This window comes from Anolis carolinensis, unplaced genomic scaffold, assembly GCF_035594765.1.
Source record: "Anolis carolinensis isolate JA03-04 unplaced genomic scaffold, rAnoCar3.1.pri scaffold_13, whole genome shotgun sequence".
Taxonomy (NCBI): Eukaryota; Metazoa; Chordata; class Lepidosauria; order Squamata; family Dactyloidae; genus Anolis; species Anolis carolinensis.
The window spans coordinates 17,141,139-17,160,924 of record NW_026943824.1 but is presented as its reverse complement, the minus strand read 5'-3'; the positions used below and the strand labels follow the sequence as shown (position 1 = coordinate 17,160,924).

Sequence of the window (19,786 nt, the reverse complement as noted above, 5' to 3'; positions counted from 1 at the left end):
ACATAACGATACCTAAAATCCTGCAGATGATGATGATGATGATAATAATAATAATAATAACAACAACTATATTTTTATACCCCGCCTCCATCTCTCCGAAGGGACTCGAGGAGGCTTACATGGGGCCAAGCCCAGGTGAATACAGACAGTATAAAAACACACAACAATATACCGTATATACTCGAGTATAAGCCGACTCGAATATAAGTCGAGGTACTTAATTTTACCACAAAAAACTGGGATAACTTATTGACTTGAGTATAAGCTGAGGGTGGGAAATGCAGCAGCTATGGGTAAATTTCAAAATAAAAATAGATACCAATAAAATTTCATTAATCGAGGCATCAGTAGGTTAAATGTTTTTGAATATTTACCATATTTCAAAGAAAAACAATAAACTAGCTCTATAAGTGGAAAAGTAGGGGCAACAAAAACAATATGGTATCAACAATATAATAATAATAATAATAATAATAATAATAATAATAATAATAATAATAACAACAACAACAACAACAACAAAAACTTCATTTGGATCCCACTCTATCTCCCCATGGGGACTCAGGCCAGCTTCCAACATAGTAACAGGCAAACATTCAATGCCTCCATAAACAATGCAGAGCTAGATATAGATCTATAATTATATATACTAATTTCACATATGCATTTCCCCCTGAAACATTTGCAAATCCCCTCTGTGTGTGTGTGTGTGTGTGCATTTCCCTCCTGTAATATAGGTAGGTAAGAATATATTCATATCTATCCAGACATCTCTCTTTATATAGATATTTGCAGAGACTTGCAAACATATGAGGGGAAATTCATATATAAAATTAATGTATATAGATAGATACACATATAAAAGTACATAAAGATAGCAAAAGCTTGCAAGGGGTTAATGCCTATATATCTGTAGGAGAGTTTAACAAATATTTCAGGGGGAAATGCTTTCATAAGATTAATGAATATATATTTTTTTTCTTCCTGACTTGCGAGAGTGTTTCTCTTTTCAAAACATTCCCTTGATTAAGAGCGGGAGCCTTTGGAAAAGTAAACACACTGATAAGGGAGGAGAAGAGAGAAATAGATCACATATTGCAAGCAATAGCCTGCAGGCTCCTTGCTGGCCTTGACCTTGACCCGATTATAAGCCGAGGGAGGCTTTTTCAGCTCATAAATAAGGGCTGAAAAACTTGGCTTATCTTCGAGTATATACGGTAAAAACAAATCAATAAAAGTCACATTTATAGTAAAACATACTTGGATAAAAACCTGGGTAGTCTCCTAAAAATGAACTGGGCCAGAGAAAGTGCATATACAGTAGAATCTCACTTATCCAACACTCGCTTATCCAACATTCTGGATTATCCAACGCATTTTTGTAGTCAATGTTTTCAATATATCGTGATATTTTGGTGCTAAATTCGTAAATACAGTAATTACTATATAGTATTACTGTGTATTGAATTACTTTTTCTGTCAAATTTGTTGTATAACATGATGTTTTGGTGCTTAATTTGTAAAATCATAACCTAATTTGATGTTTAATAGGCTTTTCCTTAATCTCTCCTTATTATCCAACATATTTGCTTATCCAACGTTCAGCCGGCCCGTTTACGTTGGATAAGTGAGACTCTACTGTAGTGTAGAATATAAACTAGGGGAGAGGTAGATATTTCTTCCTAATTTATAAGGATTTGTTCACATTTCTATCTCTATTTCTTTTTTCTGACTAGAGAACGAAGAAACCGAAGGAAGCGACGTCCCTGCAGATTATCTCCTTGGGGACGTGGAAGGAGATGAAGACGATCTGTACTTGTTGGACCATGAGAATCCCCACAGTAAGTGTCTTACTGAGAGACCGCCTTCCTTCCAGTTCTTTGCCGGGAGGGTTTTGTTAGGTCTTTCCATTCCATCTCATGGATCCGTGTGCTTTTGCAGCCGAGGAGCAAGAGTATATCCTTCCCCAGGAGGCCTTCCCTTTGCGCCATGAGATTGTGGACAACCCCTCTGCGCTGGACCACTTGCAGGACAAAGCGGACTCCCCCCACGTCAGTGGTAACGAGGCCGAGACAGTGTCCCTGACGCCCGTGGAGTCGTTCTCCCTCATTTCCATCTCTCACTCCCTGTATGAGAACCGCCTGCCGGCCGACTTCTTCAACCCCGTCGTGCGCAACATGTTGCTCTTCTATGCCGAGCAGGGAGATGTGCAGATGGCGGTGTCTGTGCTTATTGTGCTGGGGGACCGCATCCGGAAGGAGATCGATGACCAGGCGCAGGTAATAATAATAATAATAATAATAATAATAATAATAATAATAATAATAATAATAATACAGTAGAGTCTCACTTATCCAAGTTAAACGGGCCGGCAGAAGCTTGGATAAGCGAATATCTTGGATAATAAGGAGGGATTAAGGAAAAGCCTATTAAACATCAAATTAGGCTATGATTTTACAAATTAAGCACCAAAACATCATGTTATACAATGAATTTGACAGAAAAAGTAGTTCAATACACAGTAATGCTATGTTGTAATTACTGTATTTATGAATTTAGCACCAAAATATCACGATGTATTGAAAACATTAACTACAAAAATGGCTTGGATTATCCAGAGGCTTGGATAAGCGAGGCTTGGATTAGTGAGACTCTACTGTATTACATTTATTTTACTCGATTTCTATTATTATTAATACATATATTATTTCACTCTGATATTATTATTATTGCATTTATTAGTTTACTCTATTTATTATTCTTGTATTATTTTCCTGTAGTTATTATTATATTATGACACAGCAAGCAAGATAGACATGCTGGATTTCATATCACAAAATCACAAGTCGAACACTTCCTAAGTGTCTAGGACTGTGTGATGTATTTTTCGGATGATGCGCCAGATCCCAGTAAGGTGGCCTTTTGCAGTTGGCAGATCATAATTTTGTCAATGTCTATTGTTTCCAAATGCCGGCTGAGATCTTTTGGCACGGCACCCAGTGTGCCCATCACCACCGGGACCACCTGCACTGGTTTCTGCCAGAGTCTTTAAAGTTCAATCTTGAGGTCCTGATAGCGGCTGAGTTTTTCCTGTTGTTTTCCTAATGTGACCTTAAATGATTCTATTGCACTTTATCTATTTACGAATTTGTTACCCATAATGTGCACCTTGCTTATCCACTATTGCAACCTCATTGTTTTTAATTTGATGTTTTAATTCTGTGTTGTGTTTTTTAACCTATTGTGTATATTTTTTTATTGGTTTTTGTTTTTGTCCTTTGATGTTTTATATTTTATCATTGCTTGTATTTTGATTTTGCTGTAAGCCGCCCCGAGTCCCCTTCGGGGGAGATGGAGGCGGGATATAAATAAACTTATTATTATTATTATTATTATTTTTCGTCAATAATTTCATCACCTGGGATGGCGACATCAATGATCCAAACCTTTTTCTTTTCCACAAACAACTGGATGTCTGGTGTGTTGTGTTCCAGATCCTGTATTTATTATTATTATTATTATTATTATTATTATTATTATTATTATTATTATTATTGCATATATTATTTTACTCTATTATTATTAAAAGGATACATAAGCCCATTTACATGGAAGAAGATGAGAATAATGATTTGATCAGAGTTGGACAGTCTTATCTTAAATTTGAGCTTTATGTAAATATTCAAAAATATTTAACCTACTGATGCCTCAATTAATGTAATTTTATTGGTATCTATTTTTATTTCTGAGATTTATCCACCCTCAGCTTATACTGGAGTCAATGTTTTCCCAGTTTTTTTGTGGTAAAATTAGGTGCCTCGGCTTATATTCGGGTCGGCTTATACTCGAGTATATACGGTATTTATTGAGTAAATAATTAGTAGAAAAGCTGGAATCTTTAAAAATGATTGAGAGCGATATCTGGAGGTTGTTGTGCAACTTTGTGCATATCTCAAACCCGAACAGGAACATTGGTACACTTCCTACATCGACCTGCTGCAGCGCTTCCAGTTGTGGAACATCTCCAACGAAGTCATCAAGTTGAGCACTTGCAGAGCCATCAACTGCCTCAACCAGGCCTCCACCACCCTGCATATCAACTGCAGCAATTGCAAGCGGCCCATGAGCAACAAGGGATGGATTTGTGACCGGTGAGATCAATGTGAAGAAACGCCTTAGTTTGTGGCATACTGCAGAATCATAAACACGTGAACTTACCTGTTCTGAGGTAGTCAGCTCGTGTTTCTAGCATTCAAGTCATGTCCACATGTTGAAGCATGGTGCCCCCTTCTATATCTCTAGTTCTTTTTACTTCCCAAATAAAGATTAGGAATCAAGGAGATTTATAATTTTTTGTGTCAAAAGTGTTGCATAATAAATTATTATTATTAGCTATTTGTATAACACCATCAGTGTCCATGGTGCTGCGCATGTAAAAAACAAAATCAAGGAATTCCTTATTGTTATTACAGTAGAGTCTCACTTATCCAAGCTAAACGGGCCGGCAGAAGCTTGGATAAGCAAATATCTTGGATAATAAGGAGGGATTAAGGAAAAGCATATTAAACATCAAATTAGGTTATGATTTTACAAATTAAGCACCAAAAAATCATGCTATACAACAAATTTGACAGAAAAAGTAGTTCAATACACAGTAATGTTATGTTATTATTACTGTATTTACGAATTTAGCACCAAAATATCATGCTATACAGTAGAGTCTCACTTATCCAACACTCGCTTATCCAACATTCTGGATTATCCAACACATTTTTGTAGTCAATGTTTTCAATACATTGTGATATTTTGGTGCTAAATTCGTAAATACAGTAATTACAACATAGCATTACTGTGTATTGAACTACTTTTTCTGTCAAATTTGTTGTATAACATGATGTTTTGGTGCTTAATTTGTAAAATCATAACCTAATTTGATGTTGAATAGGCTTTTCCTTAATCTCTCCTTGTTATCCAACATATTCGCTTATCCAACATTCTGCTGGCCCATTTATGTTGGATAAGTGAGACTCTACTGTATTATTATTAGCTATTTGTATAACACCATCAGTGTCCATGGTGCTGCGCATGTAAAAAACAAAATCAAGGAATTCCTTATTGTTATTACAGTAGAGTCTCACTTATCCAAGCTAAACGGGCCGGCAGAACCTTGGATAAGCAAATATCTTGGATAATAAGGAGGGATTAAGGAAAAGCATATTAAACATCAAATTAGGTTATGATTTTACAAATTAAGCACCAAAAAATCATGCTATACAACAAATTTGACAGAAAAAGTAGTTCAATACACAGTAATGTTATGTTGTTATTACTGTATTTACGAATTTAGCACCAAAATATCATGCTATACAGTAGAGTCTCACTTATCCAACACTCGCTTATCCAACATTCTGGATTATCCAACACATTTTTGTAGTCAATGTTTTCAATACATTGTGATATTTTGGTGCTAAATTCGTAAATACAGTAATTACAACATAGCATTACTGTGTATTGAACTACTTTTTCTGTCAAATTTGTTGTATAACATGATGTTTTGGTGCTTAATTTGTAAAATCATAACCTAATTTGATGTTTAATAGGCTTTTCCTTAATCCCTCCTTATTATCCAACATATTCGCTTATCCAACATTCTGCCAGCCCGTTTATGTTGGATAAGTGAGACTCTACTGTATTGAAAACATTGACTACAAAAATGCATTGGATAATCCAGAACCTTGGATAAGCGAGTCTTGGATAAGGAGACTCTACTGTATTAACATTTTATTATTATTATTAGCTACTTATATAGTGAAAGCAACACATTTCATTATTATTATTATTATTATTATTATTATTATTATTATTATTATTATTATTTATTATGACACAGCAAACAAGATAGATATGCTGGTCTTCTCCTTATCAGCTTTTCCTTCAATTTTGTCAAGGAACTTTCCATGCAGTGTTTTGTTGTGCCAACTGTTAGCTCTAGTTTGTAGTGCGGTTTTCTTGTACTGATTTTTTGTCTGCTGCTACTGCTGTTGTTGTTATTATTATTATTTCCACTCATTCTTCTTTCCTCCTCCTGCCTCTTCGGGTCCGTCCACCTCTCCTGACCTCTCACATGGTAAACTTCAGCCTTCCAGGTGTTTTGAACTTCAACTTCCATAATTCCTAACAAGGAAAGAGCCTGAGGCTGTTAGGAATTGTGGGAGTTGAAGTCCAAAATACTTATTTATTTATTTATTTATAGCATTTATATCCCGCCCTTCTTTCTCACCCCGAAGGGGACTCAGGGCGGATCACATTACACATATAGGCAAACATTCAATGCCTTTTTAACATAGAACAAAGACAAACAAACATAGGCTCTGAGCGGGCCTCGAACTCAGGACCTCCTGGTCAGAGTGATTCATTGCAGTGATTCATTGCAGCTGCTCTCCAGCCTGCGCCACAGCCCGAGCCCCTACTTGGAGGTAGGGCTGAAGTTTGCCCATGCCTGAGTTAAACTCGGGTCTTCCTTCTCACCTATCTGGCTCTTTGAAATCTTCTAAGTTGCCTTCAACTTAAGTTGCTTTTTCCCTGGTTGACTGTTCTCTCTGGTCGTCTCCCGCAGGTGCCGGCAGTGCGCCAGCATGTGCGCCGTGTGCCATCACGTGGTGAAAGGCTTGTTTGTGTGGTGCCAGGGCTGCAGCCATGGGGGCCACCTGCAGCACATCATGAAATGGCTGGAAACCAGCTCTCACTGCCCAGCAGGATGCGGACATCTGTGCGAATACACCTGAAGCACCTGGCGGCGCATGTGGCCTGCTGCGGAGCAAAACGTGTTCCGGGGGCTGCTTAGCAAGAGAATTGAAAGCCTGTGTTTGTGGAAGCATTCGAACTCACTGTTCTTGGTGTGCTGGACAGCGGCATGTGAGAGCTTAATGGTTCAGATGCTAAGAAGAGAAAGATCCTCGCATTAATACTTCACCAAGGATAGCGAAACCTCTGATTCTCCGGTGATTCTTCTGGAAAATTTCACCTGCTCACTTTCTTCCATTTATTTATTTTTTTACTGCTGTGTAAACAGTTTTTGGTTATCACCTTTCTACATAAACCTGCTTTTTAGTAAGTCAAGGTAGCACCCAGGGAGATTTCACCCATTTTTTATACCGAATTGAAAGAACGGAATAAACTTTACTGTTTCGTACGGAGTTTCGAAACTCTTTAGTATAAAAGAGTGAACTATGCAGCTGCCTTTGCATTCATTCCAAAAGAAAAAGACACACACTTGTGTTTGGCAATATAATTCTGAGGAGAACCATAATGTCCAGTTCCTGGGTGCGGAACAAAGAAAAGATAATTTTTCTTAAAGCACTTTTATGACCCTATGCTCGGTAAGAGACTGACATAATAAACACCTTGCGAGAGTTCCTAAAGACGGTCAAAAGATCCTCTGCAGATCGAGGAGAAAACAATTATGCAGCAATATCCTATTCCTAGTCCTTTCAAATATAGCCATCATATTCAATGGAATTTAATCCCAGGTAAGTGAGTATAGTATTTTAGTCTTAGTATTAAGCCAAAAAAAGAGCCCAGTTAGCAATGTGTTTGGTTTACTAATATCATACAATTATGTGTTTAGCCTTTTTTATTGTAAAGGAATAATAATAATAATAATAATAATAATAATAATAATAATAATAATAATAATACACTTTATATTCCGCTCTATCTCCCCGAGAGGACTCAGAGTGCAACATACTCAGATAGGCAAACATTCAATGCCTTTTAATACAGTGGAATAACAATGACATACAAATACACAGACCAAAGGTAAAGACTTCCCCTTTCATCTCCAGCTTTCTGAAGACGGTGCTCAACTCTGGCCATGGGGAGGTGTTCTTGTTCCATTTCCGAGCCGAGGAGCCTGTTGTCCTTAGACACCTCCTGGTCGTGTTGCCAGCATGGCTGCACGGGCAAGTTCAGCAGCTCAGCGCTTTAACACACTTCGCCACCGGGGCTCCTATCTAATCTATACATCATTTTAATATGACAGGAGTACATAACAATACCTAAAATCCTCCAGATGCAGATGATGATGATGATGATGATGATGATAATAACAACTTTATTTTTATACCCCACCTCCATCTCTCCGAAGGGACTCGGGGCGGCTTACATGGGACCAAGTTAAGCAGCTCAGCGCTTTAACACACTTCGCCATCGGGGCTCCTATCTATATATATAAAAGAGTGATGGCATCAGGGCAGCGGAAAAAACAAAACTACAGGCCCCCCAACCTCGAAATGTGACAACACAACCCATCATCCGCGGCTCTAGGTTGTTACAACAAAAAGAAAAGAAAAATAAAGTTCTAATTAGAGGGAGAGGAATAATAGTTTTTATCCAATTGCTGCCACTTAGAAGGCTAAGCTCTGTCCACTTGGTCTCCTAGCAACCCATTCAGCCCAGGGGACAGGCACAGTTAGGCCTCACTTAGGCCTCTTCCACAGATTATCAGATTTTAACTGGATTATATGGCAATGTAGACTCAAGGCCCTTCCACACAGCTATATAACCCATTTATAATCTTATATTATCTGCTTTGAACTGGATTATCTTGACTTCAAACTGCCATATAATCCACTTCAGTGTGCATACTGAACATAAAGACAACCATACAACAGACATTCAATACCACCACTACCTCAACAATTTCTCACCAACACCACCAGACAACGCCACAGTAACGCGTGGCCGGGCACAGCTAGTCTAATCTATACATCATTTTAATATGACAGGAGCACATAACGATACCTAAAATCTTGCAGATGATGATGATGATAATAATAACAACAATTTTATTTTTATACCTCGCCTCCATCTCTCCAAAGGGACTCGGGGTGGCTTACATGGGCCCAAGTTCAGCAGCTCAGCGCTTTAACACACTTCACCGCCGGGGCTCCCGAGAGTCCAAAAGTGGCAGGTTAGAACTCGGAACCCCAATCAGTGACCGAGAACAGATGAGAAACTCCCTCCTGGACACACAGAAGACTGAGCAACTTGGAAGGCTGGCACTAAACAGACTGCGCTGTGGCACCACGAGATGCAGAGCCAACCTTGAGACTACAAAGTGGAGTGTGGAGGAGAGCAAACCACAGACCACGACTACAATGCAACCTGAGCTTTGCCACGTGCAAAATGGAGAACCTCCTCACAGCGACACCGGAGGTCATAGGAAATTTAATATCATGCCAAGTTTTAACTTTGCTTCTGGTTTTTCTATTAGGCATGTCCGATCGATGAAAAAAATGTTTCAATTCTCGTTTCCAAAGTAGGGGGCGCTGGCACTTCGATATAGAAAGTATTTCCGATTTTTTCACCCCAAAATTTCGGATATTTCCGAAAATTCGTAATGATTCTAAATGTTTCTAAAATGGCGGATGCGCATGCGCAATCGCCAAAAAAAAAAAAAGGAACCGGGGGGGGGGGGGACTTTTACAGGGCTCTCCCGCCCTCATTTCTTGAGCTATCCTCATCAACCCTAGCCCCCACCTTTGCGTCCATCGTGGAAGCTTCTGATTGGCCGGGGAGCGGCAGCCATGTTAGACTGCGCTAAGCTCCCATTCTAGGTAGGTTGCAGAAACAAAAAAATTTCAAAAAATATTTTAAAAATATATTTTAAAAAATTTTGGGGGGAAAAAATTAACGAAACATTAAGAGACAATTAGAGAATGGGCCAACAATGGTTCGAATTACATTGCTGGTTGCACTGTGAGACAATGTCTCGGAATGCGTATCAAAAAGCGAGAACAATCCGAAATAATTCCGATACACGATTCAAAACGATTTTTTGGACATGTCTATTTTCTATATTTCTCAATTAGCTTCTGACACAATAACTACAATCTTGAAATGTGGCTCCAGCCCGTCATGAAGAATCGGCGACACTGGCCCGAGGAAAGGCCACCCAACCTCGCACGCTGTAGCCGACGCAAACTGAGCCATCGGAGGAGAGCCCGGGTTCTAGAACCCGGTCATGTCAGGGTCCTCATTATGGGAGGGTTCTGGAACCCCCTCTACCAATGACACTCTTTTTCCCAGAGGAGGGTGAAGTGGACGGCCTGGCAGCGCTGCGCTGCCTCCCACCCCACACGCGCGCACGGCCCTTGGGAACGAAATGGACGACGCCTCGGCTTCGGCGGGGTACTCCCACCGCCACATGGAGAGGAAGATGAGCGCCATGGCTTGTACCGTCTTCAACGAGCTGCGCCTGGAAGGGAAGCTCTGCGACGTGATCATCAAGGTCAACGGGTGCGAGTTCAATGCCCACAAGAACATCCTCTGTAGCTGCAGCTCCTATTTCAGGTCTTATTTCTATGAGTCATTTCCAAATATCCCCCCCCCCCCCAAAAGGGTATGTATGATAAGGCGAGGTTGGGGGTCCAGAAGTCCAGGTTGTTCTTGATGGCCTCTGCTGGGAGAAGATCTTCTCCTGGGGCCTCGCCTGTTCTTAATTGGCAACCAGGTTCTTGATTTCTGTAACTGATACAGGTAACTATATCTAGGTGGTCTCATAAGACCATAGGTAAGGAAAGGGACCCTCAAAGGCCATCTAGATGATCTCTAAAGGCCATCAGAAGACCGTAAATAAGGAAAGGGACTCTCAAAGACCATCTAGATGGTTTTATAAGACCATAGGTAAGGAAAGGTCCCCCAAAGGCCATCTAGATGGTCTCATAAGGCCATCAGAAGACCATAGATAAGGAAAGGGACCCTTCAAAGGCCATCTAGATGGTTTCATAAGACCATAGGTAAGGAAAGGTCCTCCAAAGGCCATCTAGGTGGTCTCATAGGACCATAGGTAAGGAAAGGTCATCCAAAGGCCATCTAGATGGTTTTATAAGACCATAGGTAAGGAAAGGGACCCTCAAAGGCCATCTAGATGATCTTTTAAGGCCATCAGAAGACCGTAAATAAGGAAAGGGACTCTCAAAGACCATTTAGATGGTTTTATAAGACCATAGGTAAGAAAGGCAGCCCTCAAAGGCCATCTAGATGAGCTCATCAGGCCATCAGAAGACCACAGAGAAGGAAAGGGACCTCAAAGACCATCTAGACAATCTCATAAAACCATAGGTAAGGAAAGGAACCTCAAAGACCATCTAGACAATCTCATAAAACCATAGGTAAGGAAAGGGACCCTCAAAGGCCATCTAGATGCTCTCATAGGACCATAGGTAAGGAAAGTGACCTCCAAAAGCCATCTAGATGGTCTTATAAGGCCGTAGCTAAGCAAAGAGACTTTCAAAGACTATCTAGACGATCTTATAGGACCATAGGTAACCAAAGAGACCCCCCAAAACCAGGTAGACTTAGGTCAACCCAGGTCTAAAGTTTAGGACAGGGGGCAGGTAAATGACCTTGGAGGGCCACATCCGGCCCACGGGCCTTAATTCGGAGACCCCTGTCTTAAACCTACACCTGTTGATAGACTATAAGATAGCTGGCATTGCCTCCCCCATATACGACGGGAAGTTGTTGCCAACTGTGAAAGCCACCCACTGCATGACTATCAGCCTCCTTCCAGTAGACGCAAATCAAGGAAAAGCTTCGTGAGAACCGCCACTCCTCTTTTTGGTCTAAAAACTATTTAACTGCTTGTGATCCCTTTATTTTATCCGTTTTAAACTTATTTATCATGCAGTGGTTTTGACACAAAATAAAAAATGTGGGAATGTGAGCGTATGAGTTCTAATATGATGATGACTACCAAAAAAGTGCATTATTGTAATGTTAGTCCCTTAACTGGAGAAGCTTAGCAAGCACAACAATATCCTTTAGAAGGACATGATTGCATTAGCTTTGTTCTTTTTTCTTTCTTTTTTCAGAGCTCTGTTCACCAGTAGTTGGAACAATTCAGAGAAGAGAGTGTATAATATCCCCGGCATTACCCCAGACATGATGAAGCTCATTATCGAATACGCCTACACAAGGACAGTCCCCATCACTGTGGACAATGTGGAGAGGCTTCTGGTGGCGGCCGACCAGTTTAACGTGATGGGCATCGTCAGGGCCTGCTCCGACTTCATGAAGTGCCAGCTGTGTCTGGAGAACTGCATTGGCATCTGCAAATTCACAGAGTACTATTACTGCCCGGAGCTGCGGCAAGCGGCCTACATGTTCATCCTCCACAACTTCGAGGAGATGGTGAAAGCGTCGACCGAATTCCTGGAGCTCTCGGTCAATGAGTTTAAAGACATCATTGAGAAGGACGAACTCAACGTGAAGCAGGAAGACGCTGTCTTTGAGGCCATCCTCAAATGGATTGGCCACGATCCTCCCAACAGAAAGCAGCACATGGCCGTCCTGCTCCCAAAGGTGAGCCCTTTTGCAAATACTTGGTCCTGTTGCGCTTCCAGTTCAGTGTTGTGGTTCAGTCTGATGATGAAGGGAGATTTGAAAGGGGATTTGGGTTCCACATCAATGCTTTGCTCCAAAGGTCGGGTTAGCAAGTTACTTTGTGGGGAGACCTAGTCATCTTTTTGCATTTGTTTGCTCAGCTGCCTGCCAAGTGGGAAACATCACTCATCTGGTGGATTCTGAAGGCTCGTGCCATAATAAATTGGTTAAATCATCAAGTGCTGCAAGATTCTTGTCACTTTTACTATTTGTCAGAGCAGGCAGTGGCAAATGCGTCCTGGTTTGTGCAGCTGTCAGGATCTTTCCCTCTTGTTGAGCTAAGAAACCTGCCTGGAGGCCATCATAGTTTCCAAAACATCAGAGGAAGAAACCTGATTAGAGTGGCTGTACTTATGACCTGGGAGGAAGCTGGGTTATTATTAGCTCCCCAACTCTCCCTAGAAAGAGAAAATAAAGGTTCCTTGACTCTCAGAACTGGTCTCTATTATTATATTTGTCCAAGTTATGTCTTTCCATTTTTCTGAGACTGATGGGTGCTGCTTCATCACATAAGTTGTATTGCACTATGACTACTGGGGTTGATTGCAGTTACTCATGTTTAATAAGCCTATCTCACAAAACAAAACCTGGGAAGTTTCTTGGTTTTCACCCGTTTCCTCCACTGTTGTAGTTCAGCCCATGATTTTGCCTGCTCCTAATGTCAATGACGAAGTGGATCATGGGATTTCTGGACCTGCAAGCCAGCATGAGATTTTAAGTCGGTCTGTGTCTCCAGCAGTTAGTGAAAGGCATATTCCAGAGAGAGGCCCAGCTGCTGCTGAGGAGTTTTTCTCTAGGGAAGCAACGTCAAAGGCTGAAATCAGTTCAGAGAATGAGATTCCAGGTGGAGAGCTTATTGAGCTGATAGATAGGAGACTTAGTTTTCGTAAACTTTGGGCTGCGAACATAATCGTTGAAGGTCACAGCGCTTGTTAGAAAAAAAGCCATTATCAGGTAGTCAGGGAAAGCGCCATGGTTTCATGTCTATATTAGTGAGGCCATAGGGATTTTCCAGCAGTCTGGTCAATGTTAGTAATTAAGGCAACATCTTTTGCCAAGTTCTGGTCAAATTTGCTAAGGGAATTCTAGTTTCATGTCTTTGTTCATGTTTCATGCTTCCAAGTTTGAAGGATTGTTCCTGGATTTTTGCTTTGGGTTTTATGTTGCTTGTGTACTCTGGTTCTTTTGTATCTCTGTGTTTATAAATATACTCTTCTACCTTGAATCTTGTGGACTATTTCATCCATTTCGGCTTTGACATTTTCACTATTTTTGCTGAACTGATTTTTACATATAATCTTCAATAAACTGCTTTGCTGATTTACCTTGGACTGAAGTGTGGTGGTTACGTAGAGGTGCAACCTGCTCTGGAGTAGAACATCCACTCATAGTCCCATAAATCTTCCTTTCTTTTTTTCAGGTCCGCCTGGCCTTGATGCATGCCGAATATTTTATGAACAATGTCAAAATGCACGACTACGTGAAAGACAGCGAGGAGTGCAAGCCCATTGTTATCGATGCCCTGAAGGCCATGTATGACCTGAACATGAATGGTCCGTCCAGCTCCGACTTCACCAACCCGCTGACCCGGCCCCGCCTACCCTACGCCATCTTGTTTGCCATCGGCGGCTGGAGCGGCGGGAGCCCAACCAACGCGATTGAGACGTATGATGCCCGTGCAGACCGCTGGGTGAACGTCACCTGCCAGCAAGAGAGCCCCCGGGCCTACCATGGTGCCGCCTACCTGAAGGGCTACGTTTACATCATCGGGGGCTTTGACAGCGTGGACTACTTCAACAGCGTCAAGCGATTTGAGCCCGTCAAGAAGACGTGGCACCAGGTTGCGCCGATGCACTCGAGGCGCTGCTACGTAAGCGTCACCGTCCTGGAAAACTTCATCTACGCCATGGGTGGCTTTGATGGCTATGTGCGCCTCAACACGGCAGAGAGGTACGAGCCCGAGACCAACCAGTGGACCCTGATAGCCCCTATGCATGAGCAGAGGAGTGACGCAAGCGCTACCACGCTGTACGGGAAGGTAAGTGATGACGGGCTATCCCCAGTGTGGACAAAAGTGCCATATTGAGCAAACTGCAGGGTCTGTCAGGGACTTGGAGACCCCGACTAACTGATGAGCAAGGTCTCACCTGTGCCCATTCGTCAGACCACTCTGCAAACTGCGAAAGTGGCACTGACCAAGAACGACAACTTCGCTGATTTATCTCTGCTGAAGCCAGCAGCATTGAAGCTTTTATTTACATTATTTACAGTACTAATTAACCAAAGCTATCAGGACACATGTTGCATCCACAAGCTCAAACATGGAGCACGTCCGTCTCTCTCAAAGTCCGTTCTCTGTGCACTGAAGCACCTCCTCTGCATTGCACAGCCCGTGATGCATCTTCCTGTCACGTAGCACAAACGGAAGTCCTTGCCATTTGCCCTTCCAGCAATCAATCAGGGTTGGCTACGATTATTTATTTATTTATTTATTTACAGTATTTATATTCCGCCCTTCTTTCTCACCCCGAAGGGGACTCGGGGCGGATTACAATGAACACATATATGGCAAACATTCAATGCCAACAGACAACAACATACATTAGACAGACTCAGAGGCATTTTTAACATTTTTCCAGCTTCACGATTCCGGCCACAGGGGGAGCTGTTGCTTCACCGTCCAGTAGTGGCTGTACTTCCGCATTCCTTTCCTCGTGTTTTGCTGGCAGTTTTATGGTGTTGTAAATTAGCCTCCCGCATAAAGCGTCTCTAAATTTCCCTAATTGACAGGTGCAACTGTCTTTTGGGGCTGCATAGGTCAACAGCAAGCCGGGGTTATTAATGGTCGGAGGCTTAACCCAACCCGGGCTTCGAACTCATGACCTCTTGGTCAGTAGTGATTTATAGCAGCTGGTTACTAGCCAGTTGCGCCACAGCCCGGCCCCCACTTGACTGCTGGAATGCTTGCTGGAACGAACGCACACAATCCAACCTGTCAGTCAGCAGTCCTGCCGGCACCAGGTTTAACCCATTGCGCCAACGGGGCCTTTCCTTTTCAGTGGAAACGCATCATTCAACTACGATTCATGCACATTGCTACACTAGGGCAGATCCAACGTTGTAGGATAAGCCCTGACCGAGGGCGATCTTATTCCTCTCCTGTATGATTTTTTAAAACTCTTTTCAAGATTGCGTAGAAGTTCAAACTGTTGAAATGTTGCAATATTTTATCTCCTTTTTTATTTCCTTTTTTTTTTTTAAAAAAAGGTCTATATCTGTGGCGGATTCAATGGGAACGAGTGCCTGTTTACGGCGGAAGTGTACGACGCCAAGGTTGATCAGTGGAGCTTGATCGCACCCATGAGGAGCAGGCGGAGCGGCATTGGCGTGATCGCATACGGAGAACACGTCTATGCAGTAAGGCCAGGCTCCGTTTGCGCCTGCAAGTCCTCTTTTTGCCTTGCCCTTTTCTCACCTCTTCACTCGCCCTGTTTTCCCCCCAATCAGCCAAAGTTTGTGGGTTTTCTGGATCCATGATCATGTTTTGATTCTTGTTTCCCTGGATTTATGCTCATGTTATGACTCTTGTTTTCCTGTACCTTTTGGTTTATCTGAATTATTGCTTTACTCCTCACCAGGTTGGTTGGGCGTTTTACTTATGGACTACCTTTTGGATTTTGCTTTTCTTATCCCTTTCGGTGATTTTTGTATATGTACTTCAAAAAACTGTTTTACTACTGCTTTTGGAGTCCCGATTGGCGCTAAGGGCAAGGTGGTCTTTGCTTTTTATCATCTCAGTGTTTTATTATTTTATTGTATTATATTATTGTGGTTTCAACTTGTTTATCTGTTTGATGATGTTTATTTATTTATTTACAGTATTTATATTCCGCCCTTCTCACCCCGAAGGGGACTCAGGGCGGATTACAATGAACACATATATGGCAAACATTCAATGCCAACAGACAAACAACATTCAGTTTTAGACAGACACAGAGGCATTTTTAACATCTTTCCAGCTTCACGATTCCGGCCACAGGGGGAGCTGTTGCTTCACCGTCCATTGGTGGCTGTTCTTCCTCTTCTTTTCCTCGTGAGCAGTTTTATGGTGTTGTAGATTAGTTAAATTAGCCTCCCGCATAAAGCGTCCCTAAATTTCCCTAATTGACAGATTCAAATGTCTTTCGGGGCTGCTAGGTCAACAGCAAGCCGGGGCTATTTTTTTTTTTTTTATGGTCGGAGGCTTAACCCGACCCGGGCTTCGAACTCATGACCTCTCGGTCAGTAGTGATTTATAGCAGCTGCTTACTAGCTAGCTGCGCCACAGCCCGGATGTTGTTTATATATGCATTTTATTTTGTTTACTGTTTGTTCTTTGGGCTTCGCCCTATGTTAGTCGCCCCGAGCCCCTGTGGAGAGATGGAGGCGGGATAGAAAAATAAACTATTATTATTATTATTATTATTATTATTATTATTATTATTATTATTATTATTATTAGAAACACAACAAGATGAGTCCACAGCAGACACTCTGCTGGCTGTTATATTGGATCACAGGTTGGACACTTCCCAAGTGTTATATATTATTATTATTATTGACACAACGACGTTGTATGACACAGCAAACGAGATAGATATGCTGGATTTCGTTTCACAAAATCACAAGTCGAACACTTCCCAAGTGTCTAGGACTGTGTGATGTATTTTCGGATGATGCGCGCAGATCCCAGTAGGGTGGCCTTTTGCAGTTGGCAGATCGTAATTTTGTCAATGTCTATAGTTTCCAAATGCCGGCTGAGATCTTTTGGCACGGCACCCAGTGTGCCCATCACCACCGGGACCACCTGCACTGGTTTCTGCCAGAGTCTTTTATATATAATAATATATTATTATTATTATTATTATTATTATTATTATTATTATTATTATTATTATTATTAGAAACACAACAAGATGAGTCCACAGCAGACACTCTGCTGGCTGTTATATTGGATCACACGTCGGACACTTCCCAAGTGTTATTTATTATTATTATTATTATTATTATTATTATTATTATTATTATTATTAGAAACACAACAAGATGAGTCCACAGCAGACACTCTGCTGGCTGTTGTATTGGATCACACATCGGACACTTCCCAAGTGTTATATATTATTATTAATTATTATTATTATTATTATTAGGAACACAACAAGATGAGTCCACAGCAGACACTCTGCTGGCTGTTATATTGGATCACACGTCGGACACTTCCCAAGTGTTATTTTTTATTATTATTATTATTATTATTATTATTATTATTATTATTATTATTATTATTATTATTATTATTAGGAACACAACAAGATGAGTCCACAGCAGACACTCTGCTGGCTGTTGTATTGGATCACACATCGGACACTTCCCAAGTGTTATATATTATTTATTACTAGCTTTTCCCGGCCACGCGTTGCTGTGGCGTTGTCTGGTGGTGTTGGTGAGAAATTGTTGAGGTAGTGGTGGTATTGAATGTCTGTTGTATGGTTGTCTTTATGTTTAGTATGCACACTGAAGTGGATTATATGGCAGTGTGGAGTCAAGATAATTCAGTTCAAAGCAGATAATATAAGATTATAAATGGGTTATATAGCTGTGTAGAAGGGCCTTGAGTCTACACTGCCATATAATCGAGTTGAAATCAGAGAATCTGTGGAAGAGGCCTAAGTGAGGCCTAACTGTGCCTGTCCCCTGGACTGAGTAGGTTGCTAGGAGACCAAGTGGGCGGAGCTTAGCCTTCAAACTGGCAGCAATTGGATAAAAACTATTATTCCTCTCCCTGTAATTAGGACTTTATTTTTCTTTTCTTTTTGTTGTATCAACCTAGAGCCGTGAATGATGGGTTGTGTTGTCAAATTTCGAGGTTGGGGGGCCTGTAATTTTGTTGTTTTGTCCGCTGCCCTGATGCCATCCCTCTTTTATATATATAGATTATTATTATTATTATTATTATTATTACTATTATTATTATTAGAAACACACCAAGTTTTATTATTATTATTATTATGAGTCCACAGCAGACACTCTGCTGGCTGTTGTATTGGATCACACATCACTTCCCAAGTGTTATATATTATTTATTATTATTATTATTATTATTATTTGGCCACAAAAGACACAGTCATCCAATCAATCTGCAGGTGGCAGCGTGTCAGCAAAAATGGCTAGGCGTGTCAGTGCTGACACGCATGTCTTAGGTTGGCCATCACTTCAATAGGACAATGGAATGCTTTGACTGTTGGACTAGGACAGTGGTTCTCAACCTGTGGGCTCCCAGATGTTTTGGCCTTCAACACCAAGAAATCCTAACAGTTGGTAAACTGGGAGTTGTTGGCCAAAACATCTGGGGACCCACAGATTGAGGACCACTGGACTAGGACCTTGGGATTGAGACATGGAGTTGGCCAATGGCAAAGTTGGCCCATGCTTGGTCTAAAGCAACCCACATGGTGGTGTTTTGCTCCCTGCAGGTGGGCGGATTCGACGGGGCCAACCGCCTCCGGAGCGCGGAAGCCTACAACCCGGTCGCCAACACCTGGCGGACGATCCCCACCATGTTCAACCCTCGGAGCAACTTTGGCATCGAAGTGGTGGACGACCTCCTCTTCGTGGTGGGTGGTTTCAACGGCTTCACGACCACGTTCAACGTTGAGTGCTACGACGAGAAGACGGACGAGTGGTACGACGCCCATGACATGAGCATCTACCGCAGCGCCCTGAGCTGTTGCGTGGTGCCGGGGCTCCCCAACGTGGGGGAGTACGCGGCCAGGCGGGACAATTTTGTGGGGTCGACCCCGAGAGATGAGGTCAAGTACTCCTCATCCACCAGCACGCTCCCTGTGTGAAACGCTCTCTCTCCTTGACTAATAAAGCCCTCTAAGCAAGAACTCTATGCACAGCTGGGTTCATCTTGTCTTTCCCTCCAAAAAAAAGTATCATAGATGAACTAAGAGTGTCTTAACAACCTAATTTGTTTATTCTGTAGACAGCCAAGGAGCTGGAAAGATGCAGAGGATAGTGGCAGGCCAATGATAGGGCTTTGCCATGTCTGCACTTGTTGCTTTAACACAAAAGCAGTCGGGGAGGATTCTTGAGGGATTCAGAAATAAAGAACTTCAGAATGCCATGGCTACTTACTGTGCAAGAGGGGAAGTGTTTGTAAATCGTTCTTGTTTTGCTCCTCTTAAGATTTCAGCTTACTTTTCCAGTCTGCCTGATGAAGAGCCCTTTGCAAGTAGACAGTTCGCATATTCCTGCACCGACAGAAGTCAATCCAATAAAACCCATTCGCACAGAC

The 19,786-nt window shown here is 41.8% G+C and overlaps 2 protein-coding genes across 5 annotated transcripts in view; both read left to right on the top strand.

The window, feature by feature from the left end:
• The window catches only part of wdr24 (WD repeat domain 24), an 18,375-nt gene extending 11,183 nt beyond the window's left edge, over positions 1-7,192 (top strand). For both annotated transcript variants that reach the window (XM_062964348.1, XM_062964349.1), the window contains exons 7-10: positions 1,737-1,841; positions 1,942-2,279; positions 3,967-4,151; positions 6,617-7,192. In XM_062964348.1, the coding sequence (XP_062820418.1) occupies positions 1,737-1,841; positions 1,942-2,279; positions 3,967-4,151; positions 6,617-6,785 (797 nt within the window). In that variant the 3' untranslated portion in view covers positions 6,786-7,192. The remainder of the gene's footprint in view (positions 1-1,736; positions 1,842-1,941; positions 2,280-3,966; positions 4,152-6,616) is intronic.
• On the top strand, positions 6,822-19,786 carry klhl10 (kelch like family member 10). 3 transcript variants are annotated; one of them, XM_016999040.2, is made up of 5 exons: positions 6,822-7,529; positions 11,877-12,366; positions 13,868-14,485; positions 15,715-15,864; positions 18,960-19,786. In XM_016999040.2, the coding sequence occupies exons 1-5, from the start codon at positions 7,513-7,515 to the stop codon at positions 19,332-19,334; spliced, it is 1,650 nt and encodes a 549-aa protein (XP_016854529.1). In that variant the 5' UTR covers positions 6,822-7,512; the 3' UTR covers positions 19,335-19,786. The 3 variants fall into 3 exon arrangements, with proteins under 3 accessions (XP_016854529.1, XP_016854528.1, XP_003230092.3); XM_016999039.2 differs by having other exon boundaries at positions 7,374-10,299; XM_003230044.4 differs by having other exon boundaries at positions 7,374-10,353.